General features: G+C 52.9%; 3 protein-coding genes across 3 annotated transcripts; 2 read left to right on the top strand and 1 right to left on the bottom strand.

Moving 5' to 3' along the window:
- The first annotated feature begins 1,002 nt into the window (after nt 1-1,002).
- Nucleotides 1,003-4,868, top strand: Ifi30 (IFI30 lysosomal thiol reductase). The gene is made up of 7 exons (XM_051178113.1): nt 1,003-1,168; nt 2,298-2,480; nt 2,570-2,644; nt 2,737-2,829; nt 3,349-3,501; nt 4,440-4,493; nt 4,588-4,868. The coding sequence occupies exons 1-7, from the start codon at nt 1,043-1,045 to the stop codon at nt 4,651-4,653; spliced, it is 750 nt and encodes a 249-aa protein (XP_051034070.1). The 5' UTR covers nt 1,003-1,042; the 3' UTR covers nt 4,654-4,868.
- Nucleotides 4,869-6,622: 1,754 nt separating this feature from the next.
- Mpv17l2 (MPV17 mitochondrial inner membrane protein like 2) lies at nt 6,623-9,037 on the top strand. Its single transcript, XM_051178117.1, has 5 exons — nt 6,623-6,830; nt 6,996-7,166; nt 8,200-8,276; nt 8,427-8,555; nt 8,639-9,037. Exons 1-5 carry the CDS (start codon nt 6,644-6,646, stop codon nt 8,675-8,677), a joined length of 603 nt encoding a protein of 200 aa, XP_051034074.1. The 5' UTR covers nt 6,623-6,643; the 3' UTR covers nt 8,678-9,037.
- A 52-nt stretch (nt 9,038-9,089) lies between these two features.
- Nucleotides 9,090-13,397, bottom strand: Rab3a (RAB3A, member RAS oncogene family). Its single transcript, XM_051178114.1, has 5 exons — nt 13,245-13,397; nt 12,054-12,281; nt 11,028-11,146; nt 10,346-10,470; nt 9,090-9,795 (listed from the first exon to the last, which is right to left on the bottom strand). The coding sequence occupies exons 2-5, from the start codon at nt 12,279-12,281 to the stop codon at nt 9,605-9,607; spliced, it is 663 nt and encodes a 220-aa protein (XP_051034071.1). The 5' UTR covers nt 13,245-13,397; the 3' UTR covers nt 9,090-9,604.
- Between the last annotated feature and the right edge of the window lie 4,318 nt (nt 13,398-17,715).

Below are 17,715 nucleotides of genomic sequence, written 5' to 3'. Positions count from 1 at the left end.
GGAAACAAATGTTACCTGTGCTTTGCACCTGGTCCCCCCTGACTCCTGCAGAGGCTTCCCCTAGGATCCCCCAGCAAGGGGCTGGGGATATGGCTCAGCAGTAGATCCAACTACCCAGACTGAGGTTCAAGAAGGCCCAGTCTTATTTGAGCAGCTCCCCCTCAGTGTGCGGTCCCTCACCAGCTGTGGAACTCAGCAAGTCACCATTACCTCAGCAATCTGCTGCCTCCTGCCCAGAAAACCACTGCCTTCCCAGAAGTGGACCAGACCCTGTCTTGAGTCCTGCCTCAGCCTGGCTGCTTCAGTTACCAGCCAGGTTGGAGCATTTTCTGCTGCTGCTGTTCTGTGGCCTGTCACTGCCCCAAGGTCCCTAGCGCCCATTTTCAACTTGACTTGGTCCCAACCTAGATTACCTTTGAGCCCTTCTGGTGGTTCTGTGTCATTCATGTTCCATTGTACAGGTGTACTCCTGCCCACCCTCCCCACGAGGTTCTGCAGTGTCAGGGGTCTTGCCCACACAATTTCCTGAAGAAAGTACCCCAGCTGTGTCCTCCACCCCAAGCCAGGGCCCAGGACCTGGGACCTTTGAGATGGGAAGTTGGCCTGCCTGAGCTGGCTTCTGTCCTGCGGTCTAGCCTGAGTCAGGGGAGGTGGGTGATGTACTGGGACCTGGAGTGGTAGGGGCAGGAATTAATGACAAGAGTGTCACTCCCCCACCTCTGCTAAGCTAGAGGGAAGGAGGCAAGGACTCCTGTCTTGTGCCTCTGGAGATAACCGCCCCACCCCCCTTTGTCTACGATCCAAAAGCCTCACATGATACGACAGGACATGCTAGCCCCAGGAGGAGGGAACACAGGACAGAGCCCTGTAGCCTCGTGAATTGGGGTGCAACATCTGGCTGGGGTAGAGCCTACTTACTAGAAAGGCCTTGGGGTAGGAGCCTGGGAGGGGCGTGGTCTCCGGGGGCGGGGCCTCCGCCTGCTTAAAGTCTCCGGCCTCCAAGGCCCGGCCAGCAGTTCAGCCAACCTTTTCCTCCGCGGCCATGCCCCGGTCTCTGTTCCTGCCATTGCTGCCCCTTCTGCTACTGCTACTGCTTCTACTTGAGGCCTCCAAAGCAGCCAGAGTGTCTCCAGTGCTAGCGTCCTCCAGGGTTGCTGCCACCTGCAAGGTAGGAACCACGACGTGCTGGAGGGGACTGAGGGTCAGGCTACTTCTGCGCACTCGCTGAACTCACTTGGGGAACTCCAAGGTACCCAAGGAACGCAGTCACCTACTTCTGTCTGGGGACTGGTTGTGGCCAAGTCGTTTCACTTCCCCATCGCAGGTCTGAGATACGCAGCTATCCCCTTCCCACCTTGCCTGAGCATTTATCAACCACCTACTGTATACATCTGAGCCAAAGAACTGAGGGGTAGGCGGGAGTGGGGTGGTTTCTGCTCTAGACCTGTTGAGTCACTGGCCCGTCTCCACCCTCTTGTTGCTTACTGTGTGCGTTCCAGCCGAGGAAGGGAGGGCTGGCATACTTCAGACACGGAGCAAACACATGCCCCACGCGGAGCTCCTTGCTCAAAGTTGGGCTCGACTCCCAACCTCCCCGGAACCGGAAGCCTGCATGCATTAGGCACCTCCAGTGCAGGCGTTGGACAGGGTGAAGTTTCTCTGGGTCACTGGAGAGGAAGAATAGTTCGCGTGGGTGAAAGGCCTCGGATCAGCTCTGGTGCGCAAGATTATATTTTTAAAAAAATGAGTATGCATTTGGCTTCAGAGTGCTCCGCCAAACAGGGCTGAGAACAGTAACTAGAAATATACATGTCTTATTTTTCACTTACTTTGTTTTTCTTATTTTGTTGTCGTTTTGGTTTTGTTTTCCGTTTTTGTTTTTTGGAGAGCCAGGGTTTCACAGTGTAGCCCTGGCGGTCCTGAAACTCATTATGTAAACCAGTCTGGCCTCTGGCCTCTGGCCTCCCTAGTGCTGTGATTAAAGTCATGAGCCACCATGTACAGGTAGAAATATGCATGTCTTAGCGCTTACTGAACTAGCCAGGATTGTGCATTTGCTGAGAACCTACTGTTTGCAAGCCAGCCAGTTTCCGTTTTGCAGATAAACTGTGATTGCGGAATGCGAGGTAGACTACAGCAATCCTCAGAGGGCCCTGGGTGGGAGATTGCACGCCGAGAATGTGCAAATGACAGCCCTGGGTCTGGTCCCCAGTGGCCCTAGACTGAGCAAACATAAGTGTCAGCGGGGGCAACGGGGCCTGGGGGCTACACCTCACCGGACGCCTCTCTCCTTCCAGGCCAAGGACCTGTGCCTGCTCGGGCCGCGCCCGTTGCCCCCTGCTCCGCCGGTCAATGTTAGCCTCTATTATGAATCCCTTTGTGGAGGTTGTCGATACTTCCTGGTTCGAGATCTGTTCCCGACCTGGTTGATGGTTATGGAAATTATCAACATCACACTGGTGCCCTATGGAAACGCGCAGGTGCACAGGAAGTGGGGAAACTCAGGCAGGAGGGGTGCCGGGGAACGGGGACGCCTGGACTCCTGAGCTCATCCTTAGGTGCCTTGCAGGAAAGAAATGTCAGCGGCACGTGGGAGTTCACGTGTCAGCATGGGGAGCTGGAGTGTAGGCTGAACAAGGTGGAGGTGAGCTGCCGCTCAGTGCGGGAGAGGGGGGGGGAACACGGATGATGACGGACTACTACATTGCGCCGCCCACCCTTGCCTGCCTCTCCAAGGCCTGCCTGCTGGATAAGCTGGAAAAGGAGGCAGCGTTGCTGACCATCGTCTGTGTGGAGGAGATGGACGACATGGAGAAGAAACTAGGGCCCGTGAGCTGGGGGGGGGGGCGAGCCACGGGGCGGGAGGGGGCGGGGGAGGTGATCCCCCAGGGCCTCCACCTAAGCCACGCCCTCCTGGAGAGCTTCCACCTCTTAAATGGAAAAACTTGAGGACTGTGAGCAGAACCGGGACCTTCACTATTTGGACACAGATAACATGACAAGAGATAAGCCAGGAGCTCTTACTTCCCTGGGCATTGTGAGAAATAACTCCCTCAGGCATCCCAACCTGCTAGAGCCTCCAACCCTGCTCAGTTAGTGGGACTGGAGGGTGAGACACTGGGAAGGAGTAGGAAGGGAACCCCTTGTACAAGGCTCCTAGGTAATGAGATCCCAGGGGGCAAAGGCTACAGAGCCAGTGTCACAGGGAGACAAGCTCACCCTGGGCCTCAGCTTGAGAAGCCCCACCCAGACAACCGTCTCTGGGCAGTGAGGAAATGTCTTGTCTGGGGCCCCTCGGACTGTTGTCATAATAACAAGGGGAACTGAGCAAAGCCTCCCCCTCCTTAGTGCCTGCAGGTGTATGCACCAGAGGTGTCTCCAGACAGTATCATGGAGTGTGCCATGGGGGAACGTGGCACGCAACTCATGCATGCCAATGCTCAGCTCACCGAGGCCCTGCAACCACCCCATGAGTATGTACCCTGGGTCCTGGTCAATGAGGTAAGGATCTCCATTGTACAGTCAGTAAAGTGTCCTGCAAGCTCAAGGCTCTGAGTTCAAATCCCCAGGCCCCTGTGAAAAAGTTGGGTGTAGTGGTGAGTGCATGTAATCCAGCACAGGGGATCCTCGGGGCTCCCTGGGGAGTGCAGCTGTGATATGAGCTGGAGCTGCCCTTCCAGAGGAACCAAGGTCAATCTCCAGAATCCTCATCAAGCAGCATCTAATACAGACATCCCCAATTAAAAAAAAAAAGACGGTTTTTAAAAAGCAATATGGAGAGTGACTAGAAGACACCACATTAGGGGTTTGGAGAGCTGGCTCAGGGGTTAAGAGTAAGAGTGCTGCTTCTCTTCAGAGGACCATGGTTGTATTACCACCAGTACCATAAGGTGGCGCACATCTGTAACTCTAGTCCCAGGGAATCGGGTGCCCTCTTCTGACCTCCATTGGTACTGTACAAATATGGTGCCCAGTCATGCTGGCAAAAAAAACATGAAATAAGATATAAACTTAAAAGTAATAGTTTTGTTAATGTTGTTCTTTTCGAGACAGGTTTTCTCTGTGTAACAGCCCTAGCTGTCCTGGAACTAGTTCTAGACCAGGCTGGCCTCCAATTCACAGAGATCCACCTGCCTTTGCCTCCTCCGTGCTGGGACTAAAGGCGTGTGCCACCACCTGGCTAAAGAGAATAATTTAATTAGAAAAAAAAATACTCCAAAATCCAGAAAAGTAAGAAAAAAGAGACAACCCAGTCTGTGCTCACACAAGTTTTTATACCCTGATACCAGAGTGCCAAATTAGCTACCTTGCCTAGTTCAGCACAGCTGAGATTGCCCTGGAACTACCAGTGATCCCCCTGCCTCAGCACTCCAGTGCTGTGCTCCCAGGCTCATGCATCTTCCCAACTTGTGCTTAACTATGCCTTCTGTGGCTTGCAGAAACCTCTGAAGGATCCCAGCCAGCTCCTGAGCTCTGTCTGTCAATTGTACCAGGTGAGCTGGGCACAAATAGGGGAAAGGTGTGGTAATTGGGTGGAAGCTGAGTCTCCCAGAAGGGTCCTGACTCCTAGCCTTCCACCCCCTCCAGGGAGTAGAGAAACCAGACATCTGCTCCTCCATGGCCACCTCCCCCAGGGAGGTTTGCTATAAGTGAAGGTCATTGTCATAAGAAAAACAAGAGCCCAGCTGCTCAGCTTTTTAAAATCCAGAGCCCTCAAGAGATACTGTCCATCAACAAGCAAACTTGTATGCATCCCACAAGACAGACTCGAAACTCCTCCACATGTTCAAGAATCTTGCCTTGCTATCGAATGGTGCTAAATTTAAATTGATTGAATAATTAGATTGCTGTGCTTCATTTTTCCTGGAGTTTTAGTTTGTGAGGTTTTGTTTTTTTGGTTGGTTTTTGGTTTGTTTATTTGTTTGTTTTTCAAGCTTTGGAACCTGTCCTTGCTTCCCAAGTGCTGTTCCCAGCATGTTTTTGTTTTGAATGTGGGTGTGTAACTTAGAACTACACAGGTCTCAGCACACAGTCTGTCCCTGAGCTGTGCCCCAGGGACCCTGGAGTTCACGCCTCATCTGAAAATCCCAAAATGCCAGTCTCTATGATTTACTCTTTCATTGTGTGACAAATTACAAAAGCTACTTAAAGAAGGGACTGTGCTGGGTCACCTCGTGTAGTTTGTCCTGGGCCAAAGTTGAGGCTAGGCAGCACCCACAGTCAGGAAGCAGGCCTGTGAATGGTGGGGTGATGCAACCCACACTGGGTACCATCTCACCGCAATTACCAGTACAGCCCAGTGGTCCTCACACTGGGTCGTGACCTCTTAGACTCATATATCTCAGATATTACATTACCATTCAAACAGTAGTAAAATTAGTTATAAAGTAGCAAAATAATTTTATGGTTGGGGGTCATCACAACATGAAGAACATTAAGAATGGATAGGAAGGTTGAGAACGAGAACAGCTGCTCTAGACCATCCCTCATGGCCCAGGCTTGTCACCATGGTGACTCTAGATCCTGTGTGACAGTACTGATGTTATACCTCCCTTGAATGACAAGGTCAGTTGCTGGCAATCCCCTGCCCAGAAATGCAGAACCAAGTTTGTTCCTCGTTTGATGGAGCCTGGATGGACCCGGTGGGGAGGGAGGTGAGGGCTGGGAGGATGAAGTGTAAGGTGGTTGGGGATTTGAAGAGTGAGTACACAACTCATGGATTCATCTCTATCTAGCCTTTCACACAGAAGACCTACAAGTCCCAGAGGAAACTTCATCCAGGGAAAATATGTTACTGTTCAAGGAAAGGGGACAGTGTACAGGCAAGCGGGAGCTAGAATCCCAGCCTGGGCATCTGAAAACAGTATGATGGTTTGTGAAACAGTTAAAAGCGAAGAATGAAGGAGGTAAAGATGTTTGTTTCTGCAGCGACACAAAGTTGCTGTGAAGAGAATACATGAATACATGATTAGTAATCTGCCTACTCAGTCTTCAAAACCCAGGCGTGTTTTACAGCGATGGAGGCAGGAGTTCAAAGCCATCCTGGGCTACATGACAACAGGTTTCAAACAGCTGGGGTTAGACCGGTGTCCACGTACTTTACCCGGGCATCTTTAGGATAACAATACCAGCACACAGGAGAGGTCACGCCAAGGTTAAGCTCTGCAGCAGCTGTCAAATGCTCCTTGGCCCGCCCACTCCCAGGAGGCTTTGTGGCTAAGAAACAAACTACGCCTTGCGGGAGACTTCTGTCCCTCCCCGCCCTGCGCAGCCAGAGACGCAAGACCTACGATTGGTCAGTTCGGTTCAAGGGGCGGGACACGAGTTAGCCCGCGAGATCCCGCTCAGCCATTGGCCAGTGTAGGTCCGCTTGTCTATTAGTCCGCTGAGAACAGATAGAGCAGAGGCGGACTTTCGTTTCCGTGATGGCGTAGCCCAACGCGTCTGGGCGATTGGCTGATGCCTCGGATTTGGGGCTTCTGGTTGGTTCGTGTCAAGCAGGGCGGTTCTGAGGCGCGGCATATTATTGGTTGGGCGTGGTCGGCGCCGAGGCATGTGATTGGCCCGTGAAAAGGGCGGGGCCGGGGCGCGAGCGGCGGAGGCTCCTGGTGTCCGCGGCCGAGGTTCGGTCGTGTGCGCTGCTATGGCTTCTGGCGGCTGGCGCTGGGCTCGGAAGGCGCTTGCTGCGGGGCGGCCGTTGTTCCAGGGCCGCGCGCTGCTCGTCACCAACACGCTGGGCTGTGGCACGCTTATGGCCGCGGGCGACGGCGCGCGACAGGCCTGGGAGGTGCGCGCGCGACCGGGACAGAGATTCAGTGCGCGGCGCTCAGGTGAGCGGGACCGGTCCGCGACCGGACGGACGCGCCAATTCATCCTAGCGAGACCTGTCAATCACCCTGATGACAGGCTAGTCACCCGGGAGGGAACTTGCAGTCGCCCCAGGGGTTTCCTGGCACTTAGCCAGCAGGGTGTATCCTGATTCTCTCCGCCCCCAGCCAGCATGTTTGCGGTGGGTTGCAGCATGGGCCCCTTCCTGCACTTCTGGTACCTGTGGTTGGACCGCCTCCTCCCTGCCTCGGGCCTACGAAGCCTTCCGAGCGTGATGAAGAAGGTTCTGGTAGATCAGGTGGTGGCATCTCCCATCCTGGGCATCTGGTACTTCCTGGGTAAGAAGTGGTGACGATCGTGGCCCTCAGAGCTTGCAATGGGTAGACTGTTTTGTGCCCAGAGAAAATGCTGACAGGCCCTTTTCTCTTTCTTTTTCATCTATTTATTTATTTCTCTGTATAGTCTTGGCTGTCCTGGAATTCACCCTGTAGACCAGGCTGGCCTTGAACTCACAGAGATCTGCCTGTCTCTGCCTGGGATTAAAGGAATGTGCCACCTCACCCAGCTTTTTAAAATACCCGGACCAAAAGGAGCCTGGGGGCATAAGAGTTCATTTCAGCTACAATCGTGGGGAGAGATCAAGGCAGGAACTTCTCAGCTAATCACATCACAGCCAGAGTGAGAGAACTTCGTGTCAGCCTGCCTGTGCTCAGCTTCATTATTCCTCCGGTCCAGGACCCTCTGCCTTGGCAATGGTGAAGCCCACCGTGGGCTGGGTTTTCCTACATAGTTAATTAAGTCTATACTGACATACCACAGGCCACCCATGTAGACAGTCCCTGGAGACTCTCATCTGCGATTTTAGGCTCTGTCGAGTTAACAAAGGGAACTGTTACATAGAGAAAGTCTCACTATGTAGCCCTGGTTGGCCTCAGACCTGACAATTCTCCCCAAGGCTGAGTTCACAACCATATTGCACTTTTGTGCCACTGGAATAGGAACAGAATCGTGTGGGGATGGGACAGACTCCCAGGGAGGCAGGAGGGCTAGGGGACCAGTGGGGAGAGGCAGAGTGGCAAAGACAGTGCCTGTGGGCTGTGGGGTAGCTTGGGTGCAAAGCTGCAGTCAGTTGAGGCCTGCAGGCCAATGAACCCTGAGGGGTGGGGTGAGTCCTGGATTAATGGCTAAGATAATCACTGGTGTTCTGGGAAGAGTGTGGACTTGTAATGTCATAAGTTACTCCAGTCATCGCCCCTTTCCTGACACCAGCTGTGCATTTTCTCTGACCTGCCCTGGTGCTCTGCCTAGGTCACTTTGAATGAGCCAGTGTTATTGCCACAGCCACCTCAGCCTTTGCATTCTTCTTCCCAGGCCTTGGCAGCTTGGAAGGCCAGACGCTGGAGGAGAGCTGCCAGGAGCTGCGTGCCAAATTCTGGGACTTCTACAAGGTGGGCATGACCAGGCTGGTCCTCTTAACGTGGCTCCACCCCCACTCAACTTTCCAGACCCACCATCAAGACTTTGGCCCCACTCATCCTCCTAGCCCTGCCCCTCATAGCCACCTGCCCTCTTACGGTAGCCTGCCTGCCTTCCTGCAGGCTGACTGGTGTGTCTGGCCAGCCGCTCAGCTGGTGAACTTCCTCTTCATCCCATCGCATTTCCGAGTCACCTATATCAACGGGCTGACGCTGGGCTGGGATACTTATCTGTCCTACCTGAAGTACTGGGTGAGCTCAATCCCTGGGTGAGAGGGGCTCTTCTGTGCGGCTCAGCCCTATGCCTGGTGTGACCCACCCTCTGCTGTACACAGGCCCCTGAACCCCTTCCCACTCCGGGCTGCGTGGACTGAGCTTGAAGTGCCATGGACACACTCCCATAGGAGGTTCCAGAGCAGGTCAGACCTCGGCCACATCCAAAACCCAGGCTGACTGAGTCTGGACCAGCTATCCAGTCCCTATGGAGGCAGTTCCCCCATGTGAATTAGCCTCCAGCACTAGCTGTCAGTCGCCAGGTTTTTCATTCAGGCCAAGAAGTCCTGTCAGCCTGCGATTTCCACTCTGGCCCAGTCACCCTGAGGTTCCCTGGATTCCAGGTGACAAAGGCAAGGACATGCTGCATGGCCTTGGAATGGATCTGGTTTGGCCTCAAAAAGCTTCATGTGAAATTGGGCAGCCATGTAGAAATTTCATTAAATTTTCTTTAATCAGAAGACTGGCTGCTGGTGTAGGGGGTTGGGGCAGGGGGGCCCAGCAGAGACTCAGCAAGGTCCATTCGCTTTATTGAACTGTGTAGTGTTCATAACTTCTAGGGAAGTGGGGTCACGTTTGACACTCATGACATCAGAACAAGTTTGGGGATATCCCAAAGTAGTGGAAGTAAATATATCCCACCTACTCCAAAGGTCAAGTAGCACGGGGCAGAGGGCCCAGGCAAGCAGGACTCCAACCTGTGTCAGCCCAGTGGTCCATATGGCAATCCACCAGCCTTGGGGCTGGCAGGCCCTGCCATCTCCCATCAGCCTGCCAGCCTGCTTCCAAGTGACATCTGGTCCCCTCTTTACAGTGACAGCTGGATGGGGTGGTTTACAAAACTAAAAGGGAGAGGTCTTGAGGTGGGGAACAGTGACCACAGCACAACAGAGCAGAGCAGGGATGGGCAAATGTGCAGGGCGGGATGGGGGATGCACCCAGGGAAGTCCTCAGATGGTAAATAAATAAATAGCTACAATAATAAATAGGGGGGTGGGATGGGGGCTTGCCCCTGGTGGGGGTGTGGCTCAGCAGGCACAATCCTGGTGAGGAGGTGCCTGTTGGTCAGTGAGCTGAGGGCCCTGCTTGGCGCCTGTGACTGCAGGGTCAGCGGTATCCAGCGACTCCGACATCTTCTCACAGATCACATCCACCAGGCGTTCAAAGGTCTGCTTGACATTAATGTTGTCCTTGGCGCTGGCCTCAAAAAACTCAAACCCTGTGTTGGGGGAATGGAGGGGTGAGGGTGAGTCTTCCATGACCACCCAGCCAGGCTTCATAGTCCCATTCCAGAACCCTCTAACACTCAGACCTGTCTTTTCCTTCAACATCCATGGCCCCATTTCTCAGTATCTCAGCATGTAGTGAGATACATTTCCTCTAGGGGGCAGTCATGTTCCACCATCACAACTACATAGGTTTAGCTGTCCCTTAGTCTGTACCTTCCACCTACCACTCTCCACACCCAGCATGTTATGCCTGCTCCAAGAAGCATGGCTTGGCTCCCAGCATGCACAACCCAGGATTCTCTTTCTAGTCCAAAAACTTAGATGCTTCTCAGGCCCAGCACCTTCTTGAAGCTAGCCCATGACTAAGCTAGCAAACTCTGACCAAGACCCATTGCGGAAGCCTCCTGAAGAGTGGCTAGCTTTCACAAGCATGAGCCACCTGAGTTCAGGCTCGTGCCCTGATCTATGAGGGGTATAGGTGTCAGAGACCAGGGCCCCTGGTCCAGCCTGATGAGGGCTGCAGTCCTGCTAGACACTCACCCAGGTGGTCAGCGAGCTGCCGGCCACGCTCTGAAGACACCACTCGCTCATCCTCCATGTCACACTTGTTTCCCACCAGCAGCACCTGGGCATTGTCCCATGAGTAAGTTTTAATCTGAGTCGACCTGTGGGAGGCAGCCAGAGGCTGAGGAGGAAGTCAGAGGGCCTGGCCCTGACACTTAAGTACCCTGTCCCTTGGTAACTGAGCTGGCTTTTTTCTCATGAGAGCCCAGGTTGTCCTGCCTCGGCTTCCCAAATGCTGGGATGACATCTGACGTTCTTATCTACTACACTGAATGGAGAGGTGTGGCAGAACGGGTTTATGATGCTGTGGATGGAATCCAGGTTCTCACACATGTTCACAACTTCTCAGCCAGGAGCAAGTGAGCTCAAGTGCTCCTCCTGACTCTGCTTCCCAAGTACCTGGGACTACAGACCCGACCTCCCATTACCTGGGTGAACAGAGCATTAAAATGCCCTTGTGTAGCTTATTGGTTACCCTGTGTTCCTTCCACAACCCCAAGCCTTAAAAACAGCCCACATAGTTTGTCCCACCCTGTTCTTGTCTTTTGGACATGCTGGGGACAGAACTCAAGGCTGTCCAAGCAAGGCAGGCATTCCCAACTAAATTACTGCTCCAGCTGCCTCCAGCTCTTCCATTCTGAGTAGGTGAGCAGCTCACCAGTCCTGCACTGCATTGAAGGATTCCTCGTTGGTGATGTCATACATTAAGATGAAACCCATGGCGCCCCGGTAATAGGCTGTGGTGATGGTGCGGTACCGCTCTTGCCCAGCTGTGTCCTGGGGAAAGAAGAGATGGTGGTCAGAAGGGGCCTCATGGCAGCTGCTCTGAGGGGAAGTGTGTTTACAGGTTGATTAGGCAGCCCTTTTGAGGTCCAGAGACAGGATCAGGAAAAAGGGGCTGAGTGGCCTTTGTGCCCAAATGCGTCACAGCAAAACCACTCATTCTTTGAACAAATACAAACTGGATGCTGCCCAAATGACCTGTGCCAGAAGTGGAGATTCACAGGACTGTTAAGAAAACAAGAATCTAAAAAGGAAAAAGAGAAAAAAGAAAAATAAGAGAACAAACTGCTGGGTAATGGAGCACACCTTTAATCCCAGCACTCGGGAGGCAAAGGCAGGTGGATCTCTGAGTTCGAGGACAGCCAGGGCTACACAGAGAAACCCTGTCTCAACCTACCCATCCCCAAAGGAAAAAAGTAAGGAAAAGAATAAGTAACTCCATGCCCTGTGTAGAAAACAATGTGAGGTTTGAAAAAGACAATGACTGCAAGAGTGACCTAAGCCAGATGCTGCCTAGTTTGGTGGGATACGAGGTAAGTTATATCAAAACTTTAATGGGTCCCTAGTGTACATCTTTAATCCCAGCACTTGAGAGGCAGAGGCAGGTGTGTCTCTGTGAGTTCAAGGCCAGCCTGCTCTACAGAATGAGTTCCAGGACCACATAAAAAGTTCCTGTCTCAAAAAAACAAAAAATCAAGAACTTAATCCTTGATGGGAAGCCTTTCATCCCAGCACTGGGGAGGTAGTAGCAGGAGGATCCGAAATTCAGGGTCATCCTGGGCTACCCAGCTGCCTCCCCTCACACTGGACCACATCACAGGACTTAAGCACACCGTATGTCTGAGCTCCATCCGCTTACACAGGAGGGACAGGAAGACTTCTCCCCTCAGGCCCCACGCACCCAGATCTGCAGTTTGATTCTCTTGTCGTTGCGGTAGATGGTTTTGACCTTGAAGTCTATGCCAACCGTGCTGACGAAGGCTGGTGTGAAGGAGTCGTCAGCATAGCGGAAGAGGAAGGAGGTTTTGCCCACGCTGCTGTTCCCAATGATCAGGATCTTAAACATATAGTCGAAATTCTGGTCGGAGGACTCCTTTTGCCCATAGCGCGAATCTGTGGCCGACGCCATCTGTGGGGGCGGGGCGCAAAGGGCCTGAGAGATGCAGCAGGACACACACACGGGATGGGTACTACACACAGTCAGTAGCCGGGGAACACCCGCTTTCCACCAGGACCCCCCAGTGTCACATGGGCCCTCCAGCACAGGCTATGACCTTGAGAGGCCCAAGGTTTCAAGGAGGCTGTGAAGGGAACACCCCTGCAGATCCCTGCACCCTGAGGGGGAGAGTGAGGTGGGCCCCACCTTCCCATCAGTCTTTCATTGCCCTAAAGAGACCCATGAGTACACGAGGATCCCAATGTTCCCTCATCCTTATTCCTCTCCTGAAAGATCTGGGGCCCTGAGATAGCTGCATCATGTGACAGACGGGTGAACACAGGCTCACATGCACAAAATCCCTCGTGCACGAACACACAATGAAGCATCCAAGACAGGATGACCCAAAACTCCTGCCGTGTGCAAAGGAGTGGGGCTAGCAAGAAAAACAAGCAAACATGCGTGATGTTTGCATAGCTCCTTGCATCCATGTACAACTGCACAAACAGATTCCCCAACACCAGCGAGGGTACCCCTGTGCACCTGGCCATTGGCGAGAACACACTGCGCACAAGCATGGCTCCACACGCGTGTGAGCGCATACTTGAACTCGGACCCACGCAAGCCGCGCACGCGCATCATGAACGCATAAGATTCCACAACCGAGCACGGTGCATGCCCAGCGGGCGCGCACACGCGAGTTCACCCCACAAGCACGAGCACGCAATAGCCTCCCGCAAGGCCTGGCCTTCCCTTCCCCCTCTGTCGCAGAGCCCGGGCCCCAGAGCCGGGTAAAGGATTAAGGTTACGGGGTGTCTGAAGCGGGACCCCAAAAGCGAAACCCACAGCCACCACACCGGGATCACGCACCCCTCTTCTTCCCTAGCTGTCAATGAAATTCGGGCTCCGCCGTGTGTGGCCCTGGGATCTGCTCACCTTGACCGCTCCGAGCTGAGACGACGCTGACGGCAGAGACCCTTGGAGACTGCACTAGTGACCGGGCCCCAGGAGTGGCTGCGGGGCTGCAGGCGGCGGCAGAGGCTCAGGCCCCTGCAGTCCTCGCTGACGTCCTGCAAAGCCAGGGGCGGGACTTCTATGCAAACGAGCCTGTGACGTCAGAAGGAGGGACCGAGCAGGCAGCCAAGGGGTCCCACTGGTCAGCGCATATTCTGGGGGCGGGGCATGTGAATCTCTGGAGGGCGGGGCTCTGAGGAAAACTGAAGGTCTCATTGGTCAATGATCTGGAGCGACGGTACCACTACCCAGTCATCACTCTCTTACGCCTTGGTGGCCCAATGGTGACTGCCAGGTGTTTGAAGGGCAGAGGCAGAGGCTAGCACCCAGACAGCTCGAGTCGCGAAAGTGGTTTGAAGTCCCTAACACCTGCTTTACAAACGCAGGACCCATTCCAGGCGGCACCAAGGAGCTCTGTTTTGTTTTGAGAAAGGGTCTCATGTAGCAGTCTGGCCTCCTCGAGTGCCAGGTAACAGAGGCTGATTTTGAACACCTGAACCTCTCAAGTGTTGGAATGTTAAGACCCACTGAAGAAGAAAAGACAGTTTTTAAACCCAGTTCTCGGAAGGCAGAGGCAGGCGGACCTCTCGAGTTCCACACCAGCCTGAGGGATACACTGTCAGACCTTGTCTCAAAAACAAAAGAAAAGGAGGAGTAAAAGACAGGGAGTAAAGCGATGTCTGTCCTTTTTCGGTGTGAGGGAACCTCGTTTGCATCCCACCAACAGGTCCTAACTGTGGAGGCCCCACCCCATCTTCAGCTGTCTGTAGTTGTAATAAAGAATAGGGGTCCAGAGAGATACCACCAAGCAAAGCCTGATGGCAAATTTCTGTCATATACATACTTGGCCTGTCTAGAAAGGAGCATTAGGAATTCACGATCATCCTTGGCTACAAAGTAAGTGCTACATGAGATCCTCTCAGATAAGACTGGGCTTGTCCAGTTGTGGGCAAGACAGAGCAGTAGAGTGATGGGGTGAGAGGTTGGGGAGAAGCTGGGTGCCAGGGAGGCTCCTGGGAACCCACAAGGATGATCTCAGCTAAGACTCCTAGCAATAATGAAGAGAGTGCCTGAACTGGCCTAGCCCTATAATAAGATTGTCCTAGTTGTCATCATAGAGCCTTCACCCAGTACCTGATGGGAGCAGATGCAAAGATCCACAGCCAAGCACTGGGCTGAACTTCTAGAGTCCAGTTGAAGAGAGGTTGGAGGGATGGTTTGAGCAAGGAGCAGGGGAGAGTTAAGAACATGATGGAGAAACCAGACAGACAGCTGAACTGAGCTAGCTGGAGCTCAAGGATTCTGAAAAGACAGATAGGGAGCTGACATGGGACTGACCTAGAGCCTCTGCATCTGGGTGACAGTTGTGTAGTTTGGTCTGTTTGTGGGGACCCTAGCAGTGGGCCCAGGACCTGCCCCTGCGTGAGCTGAGTCTTTGGAACCTATTCCCTATGATGGATGCCTTGATGCAGGGAGGAGGAGCTTGTTCCTGCTTAGCTTCATGTGCCATGCCTTGTTGATTCCCATGGAGACCTTACCCTGTCTGAGTGGAGACAGAGGAGGAGTGGATGGGGGTAGTGGAGAGGTGGAGGGAGAGAACAGGAGGAGAGAAGAGAGGGGAAGCTGAGGGGGCTGGAGAGATGGTTCCTAGCATGACAGACACGAAGGCAAAACACCCATACACAGAAAAAGAAATCTCAAATTTTCAAGACGTAGTTTCTCTGTGTAGCCCTGGCTGTCCTGGAACTCACTCAGAGATCCTCCTGCCTCTGCTTCCCACATGCTGGGATTAAAGGCCTGTACCACCATTGCCCTGAATAAGTTTCTTTTTTAATGGGTCTAGGATATTTTTCAGTTTGTGAGGAGCCTGCATAGCAGCACAACACCCTAGGTTCGATCCCCAGCACAACATAACGGGATGATGTCTACCTGTCATCTCACACTTGAACAGGAGGAACAGATGTCCAAGGTCATCCTTAGCTACATAGTGTCATGAAGCCTGTTTGGGCTACATAAAACCCTGTCTCAAAGAAATGAAAGAGAGAGAGAGAGTCCGGTTCTGCACAAAGGAAAAGGGATGGATCCCCAGTGAACCCTTGCTTCCCTGCGCATTTAGTGTTCAGAAGGGTCCTGACCCCTGAGTCCCAGAATTGCAATGAAAGACTCAGGAAGCAAAGACAGTTCAGAGAGGCCACCCCACGCCCATCACGGGGGAGGGGGAGGAGGGGGACCCAGGCGACCCTGTGTCCCGGGGAGCTGGGAGCAGAAATGAAGACTTCCGGGTTATGATGAAATACAACACATTCCTGCAAATCTTTGGGCCAAGGTGAGAATTTGGCCTGGGAAGGTCCTCATTGCCTCCATCTCACAGGGAGCAGAACTGGAAAAGTGGCCTAGCCCAGTTTATAGATGCACCTCCAGCTGCAGAGGCGGCAAAGGACCAGAATAACTTGTCACCTGGATGCTCAGCCACCCCTGTGAGGAACCGGGGATACTCTGATCTCTCCTCTCCGGGGCTGCTGGAGAAACTTGTTTATCTGCTCCCCCACATGCACCAGGGAGCAGTGGAATGCAGAGCAACAGATACAAAATGACCATCAGTCTGTTATGTCAAGAGCACCCTGCCCACACGGGCAAGGATGGGGACCAGGAATGGGTTTGAGGACTGAGGGAGCAGAAGGAGCTTGTGATACCCCTAGCTGTGCTTGGGTTTATTCCCAAGGGATAAAGTCTGGGAGGAGCTGTGACCCACCTCCACTGCCCTTTTATTTCTAAATAAAAATAGGGTCTGAGGCTCAGTGAGCAGAGTGCTTGTAGCTCAGATGGTGGCAAGGTGACACACTTTACCATCTGAGGACATGGTAGGCTGAGACAGATCGTGAATCCGTCATCATCCTGGACTAAAAAGTGAGATTTTTGTCTCATAAATAAATTCAAAACAACCAAGCATGGTGGCAGGAACTTTTAATCCCAGCAGCACTTGGGAGGCACAGGCAGACAGATCTATGAGTTCGAATTTACACAGTAACCTACACAGAGACCCTCCGTCTAGGAAAATGAAAGGACAAGCAGAGGGAAGCGACATGAGTATTTCTCACATCTTTTTTGTTTTGAAGACAAGGTTTCTCTGTGTAACTCTGGCTGTCCTGGAACTCACTGTGTAGACCAGGCTGTCCTTGACCTTAGAAATCCACTTGTCTCTGCCTGTAGAGTACCACTGCCCAGGAGGGTCCTCTCCTTCCACTCAGGTCATTAGGCTTGGAGGCAAGCTCCCTGCCTTGCTGAGCCATCTTGCTGGCCCAATAGTTTATTTTCTTTATACATTTGTGTGACTTCCAAATTCTCCCACATAATACGTTGTTTAACAGGAAATCACTAAAACATCTGGAAGGAAGAATGAAACATTCTGTGCATGACCCCAGATGGCTTTTTGTGCCTCTTGAGGATGAATAGCTGGAATCATAATATTTACAGAGGAAGCTGCCTGCCACCCTGGGCCGCCCTGGCTCTCTGGTTCCTTGGCCCAGAGGGGACAGGGGAGGGGAACAGCTCTATGACAAATGCCTGTCACCAGAGTCAAGCACTTGGGGGGGGGCAAGAAAATCGCTTGAGTGTCGTTCTCTGCCACTGTGAGGTGGACATCATAGGCCTTGTCTCAAAAAGCCAGAAAATAACAATAAACAGAGAACCAGTAATAAGGTACACAAAGGTCCCCAGAAACTAGTGCCCACTCTCTGCAGGGAAGCTTTGAGAAGGCATGAGGATGACTGTGCCTCAGTTTCTCTACAAGTGAATGGATCTGACAAGAAGACCCTCACTGGGCAGGAGCTCTACCCCTAAGCCACAACCCCAGCCTCTTGTGGAGCATATCACTTATCACCTACCCCCTCTTCCTCCAGAGCCTGGAGTACCCTGAGGCCCCACATACTGGCTTGAAAGTTGGATCTTATCCATGAAGGGTTTCACTGCAGAACTGCTTGGTACTCCCTACCTTCAGGTCAGTACAGAGAGGACCCCATGGATCTCCCACCAGCAGTGTTTAGTGAATGTGTGAACAGACCATGTGGGGCCTTCTACCAGGGTATCTATGAAGAGTCTTGCACAGCCTCAGGTGTCAGGAGACACTAGACTTCATTGGGGGGTGAGGAGTGGTCTCTATTAACTAAAGGCATCCTCCCTGGGGGCCGCAGTAAAGGCAGGACATCTAGTACTGTGAAAGACAGTGACTTTGGGGCTGTGGGAATCCCACAGAGCATGTGGGAATCCGGGCTTCTGTTTCAGCTTCAAAAAGAGACCAAACCAACAACAAATGAAAAATATAGAGAGCACCACGCCCAATCAAGTGCAGACTGAAGCAGGAGCACAGAGAGACACAAAGGAGGCAGAAACACCA

The sequence above is a fragment of the Phodopus roborovskii genome, unplaced genomic scaffold, assembly GCF_943737965.1.
Source record: "Phodopus roborovskii unplaced genomic scaffold, PHOROB, whole genome shotgun sequence".
Taxonomy (NCBI): Eukaryota; Metazoa; Chordata; class Mammalia; order Rodentia; family Cricetidae; genus Phodopus; species Phodopus roborovskii.
Note: the sequence above shows the minus strand (reverse complement) of the source record. Positions and strands in the feature narration are given on the sequence as shown.

Excerpts from the sequence above, each read along its gene's own strand:
- Rab3a (XM_051178114.1), bottom strand. The coding sequence starts at position 12,281 with ATGGCGTCGGCCACAGATTCGCGCTATGGGCAAAAGGAGTCCTCCGAC. Across the intron at positions 10,471-11,027 it reads TTCAATGCAGTGCAGGACTG|GTCGACTCAGATTAAAACTT; the intron begins GTGAGCTGCTCA and ends TGCCTCCCACAG. Across the intron at positions 9,796-10,345 it reads GCAGCTCGCTGACCACCTGG|GGTTTGAGTTTTTTGAGGCC; the intron begins GTGAGTGTCTAG and ends CCCCCAACACAG.
- Ifi30 (XM_051178113.1), top strand. The coding sequence starts at position 1,043 with ATGCCCCGGTCTCTGTTCCTGCCATTGCTGCCCCTTCTGCTACTGCTA. Across the intron at positions 2,481-2,569 it reads TGCCCTATGGAAACGCGCAG|GAAAGAAATGTCAGCGGCAC; the intron begins GTGCACAGGAAG and ends GGTGCCTTGCAG. Across the intron at positions 2,830-3,348 it reads TGGAGAAGAAACTAGGGCCC|TGCCTGCAGGTGTATGCACC; the intron begins GTGAGCTGGGGG and ends CCCCCTCCTTAG.
- Mpv17l2 (XM_051178117.1), top strand. The coding sequence starts at position 6,644 with ATGGCTTCTGGCGGCTGGCGCTGGGCTCGGAAGGCGCTTGCTGCGGGG. Across the intron at positions 8,277-8,426 it reads AATTCTGGGACTTCTACAAG|GCTGACTGGTGTGTCTGGCC; the intron begins GTGGGCATGACC and ends GCCTTCCTGCAG. Across the intron at positions 8,556-8,638 it reads TGTCCTACCTGAAGTACTGG|GCCCCTGAACCCCTTCCCAC; the intron begins GTGAGCTCAATC and ends TGCTGTACACAG.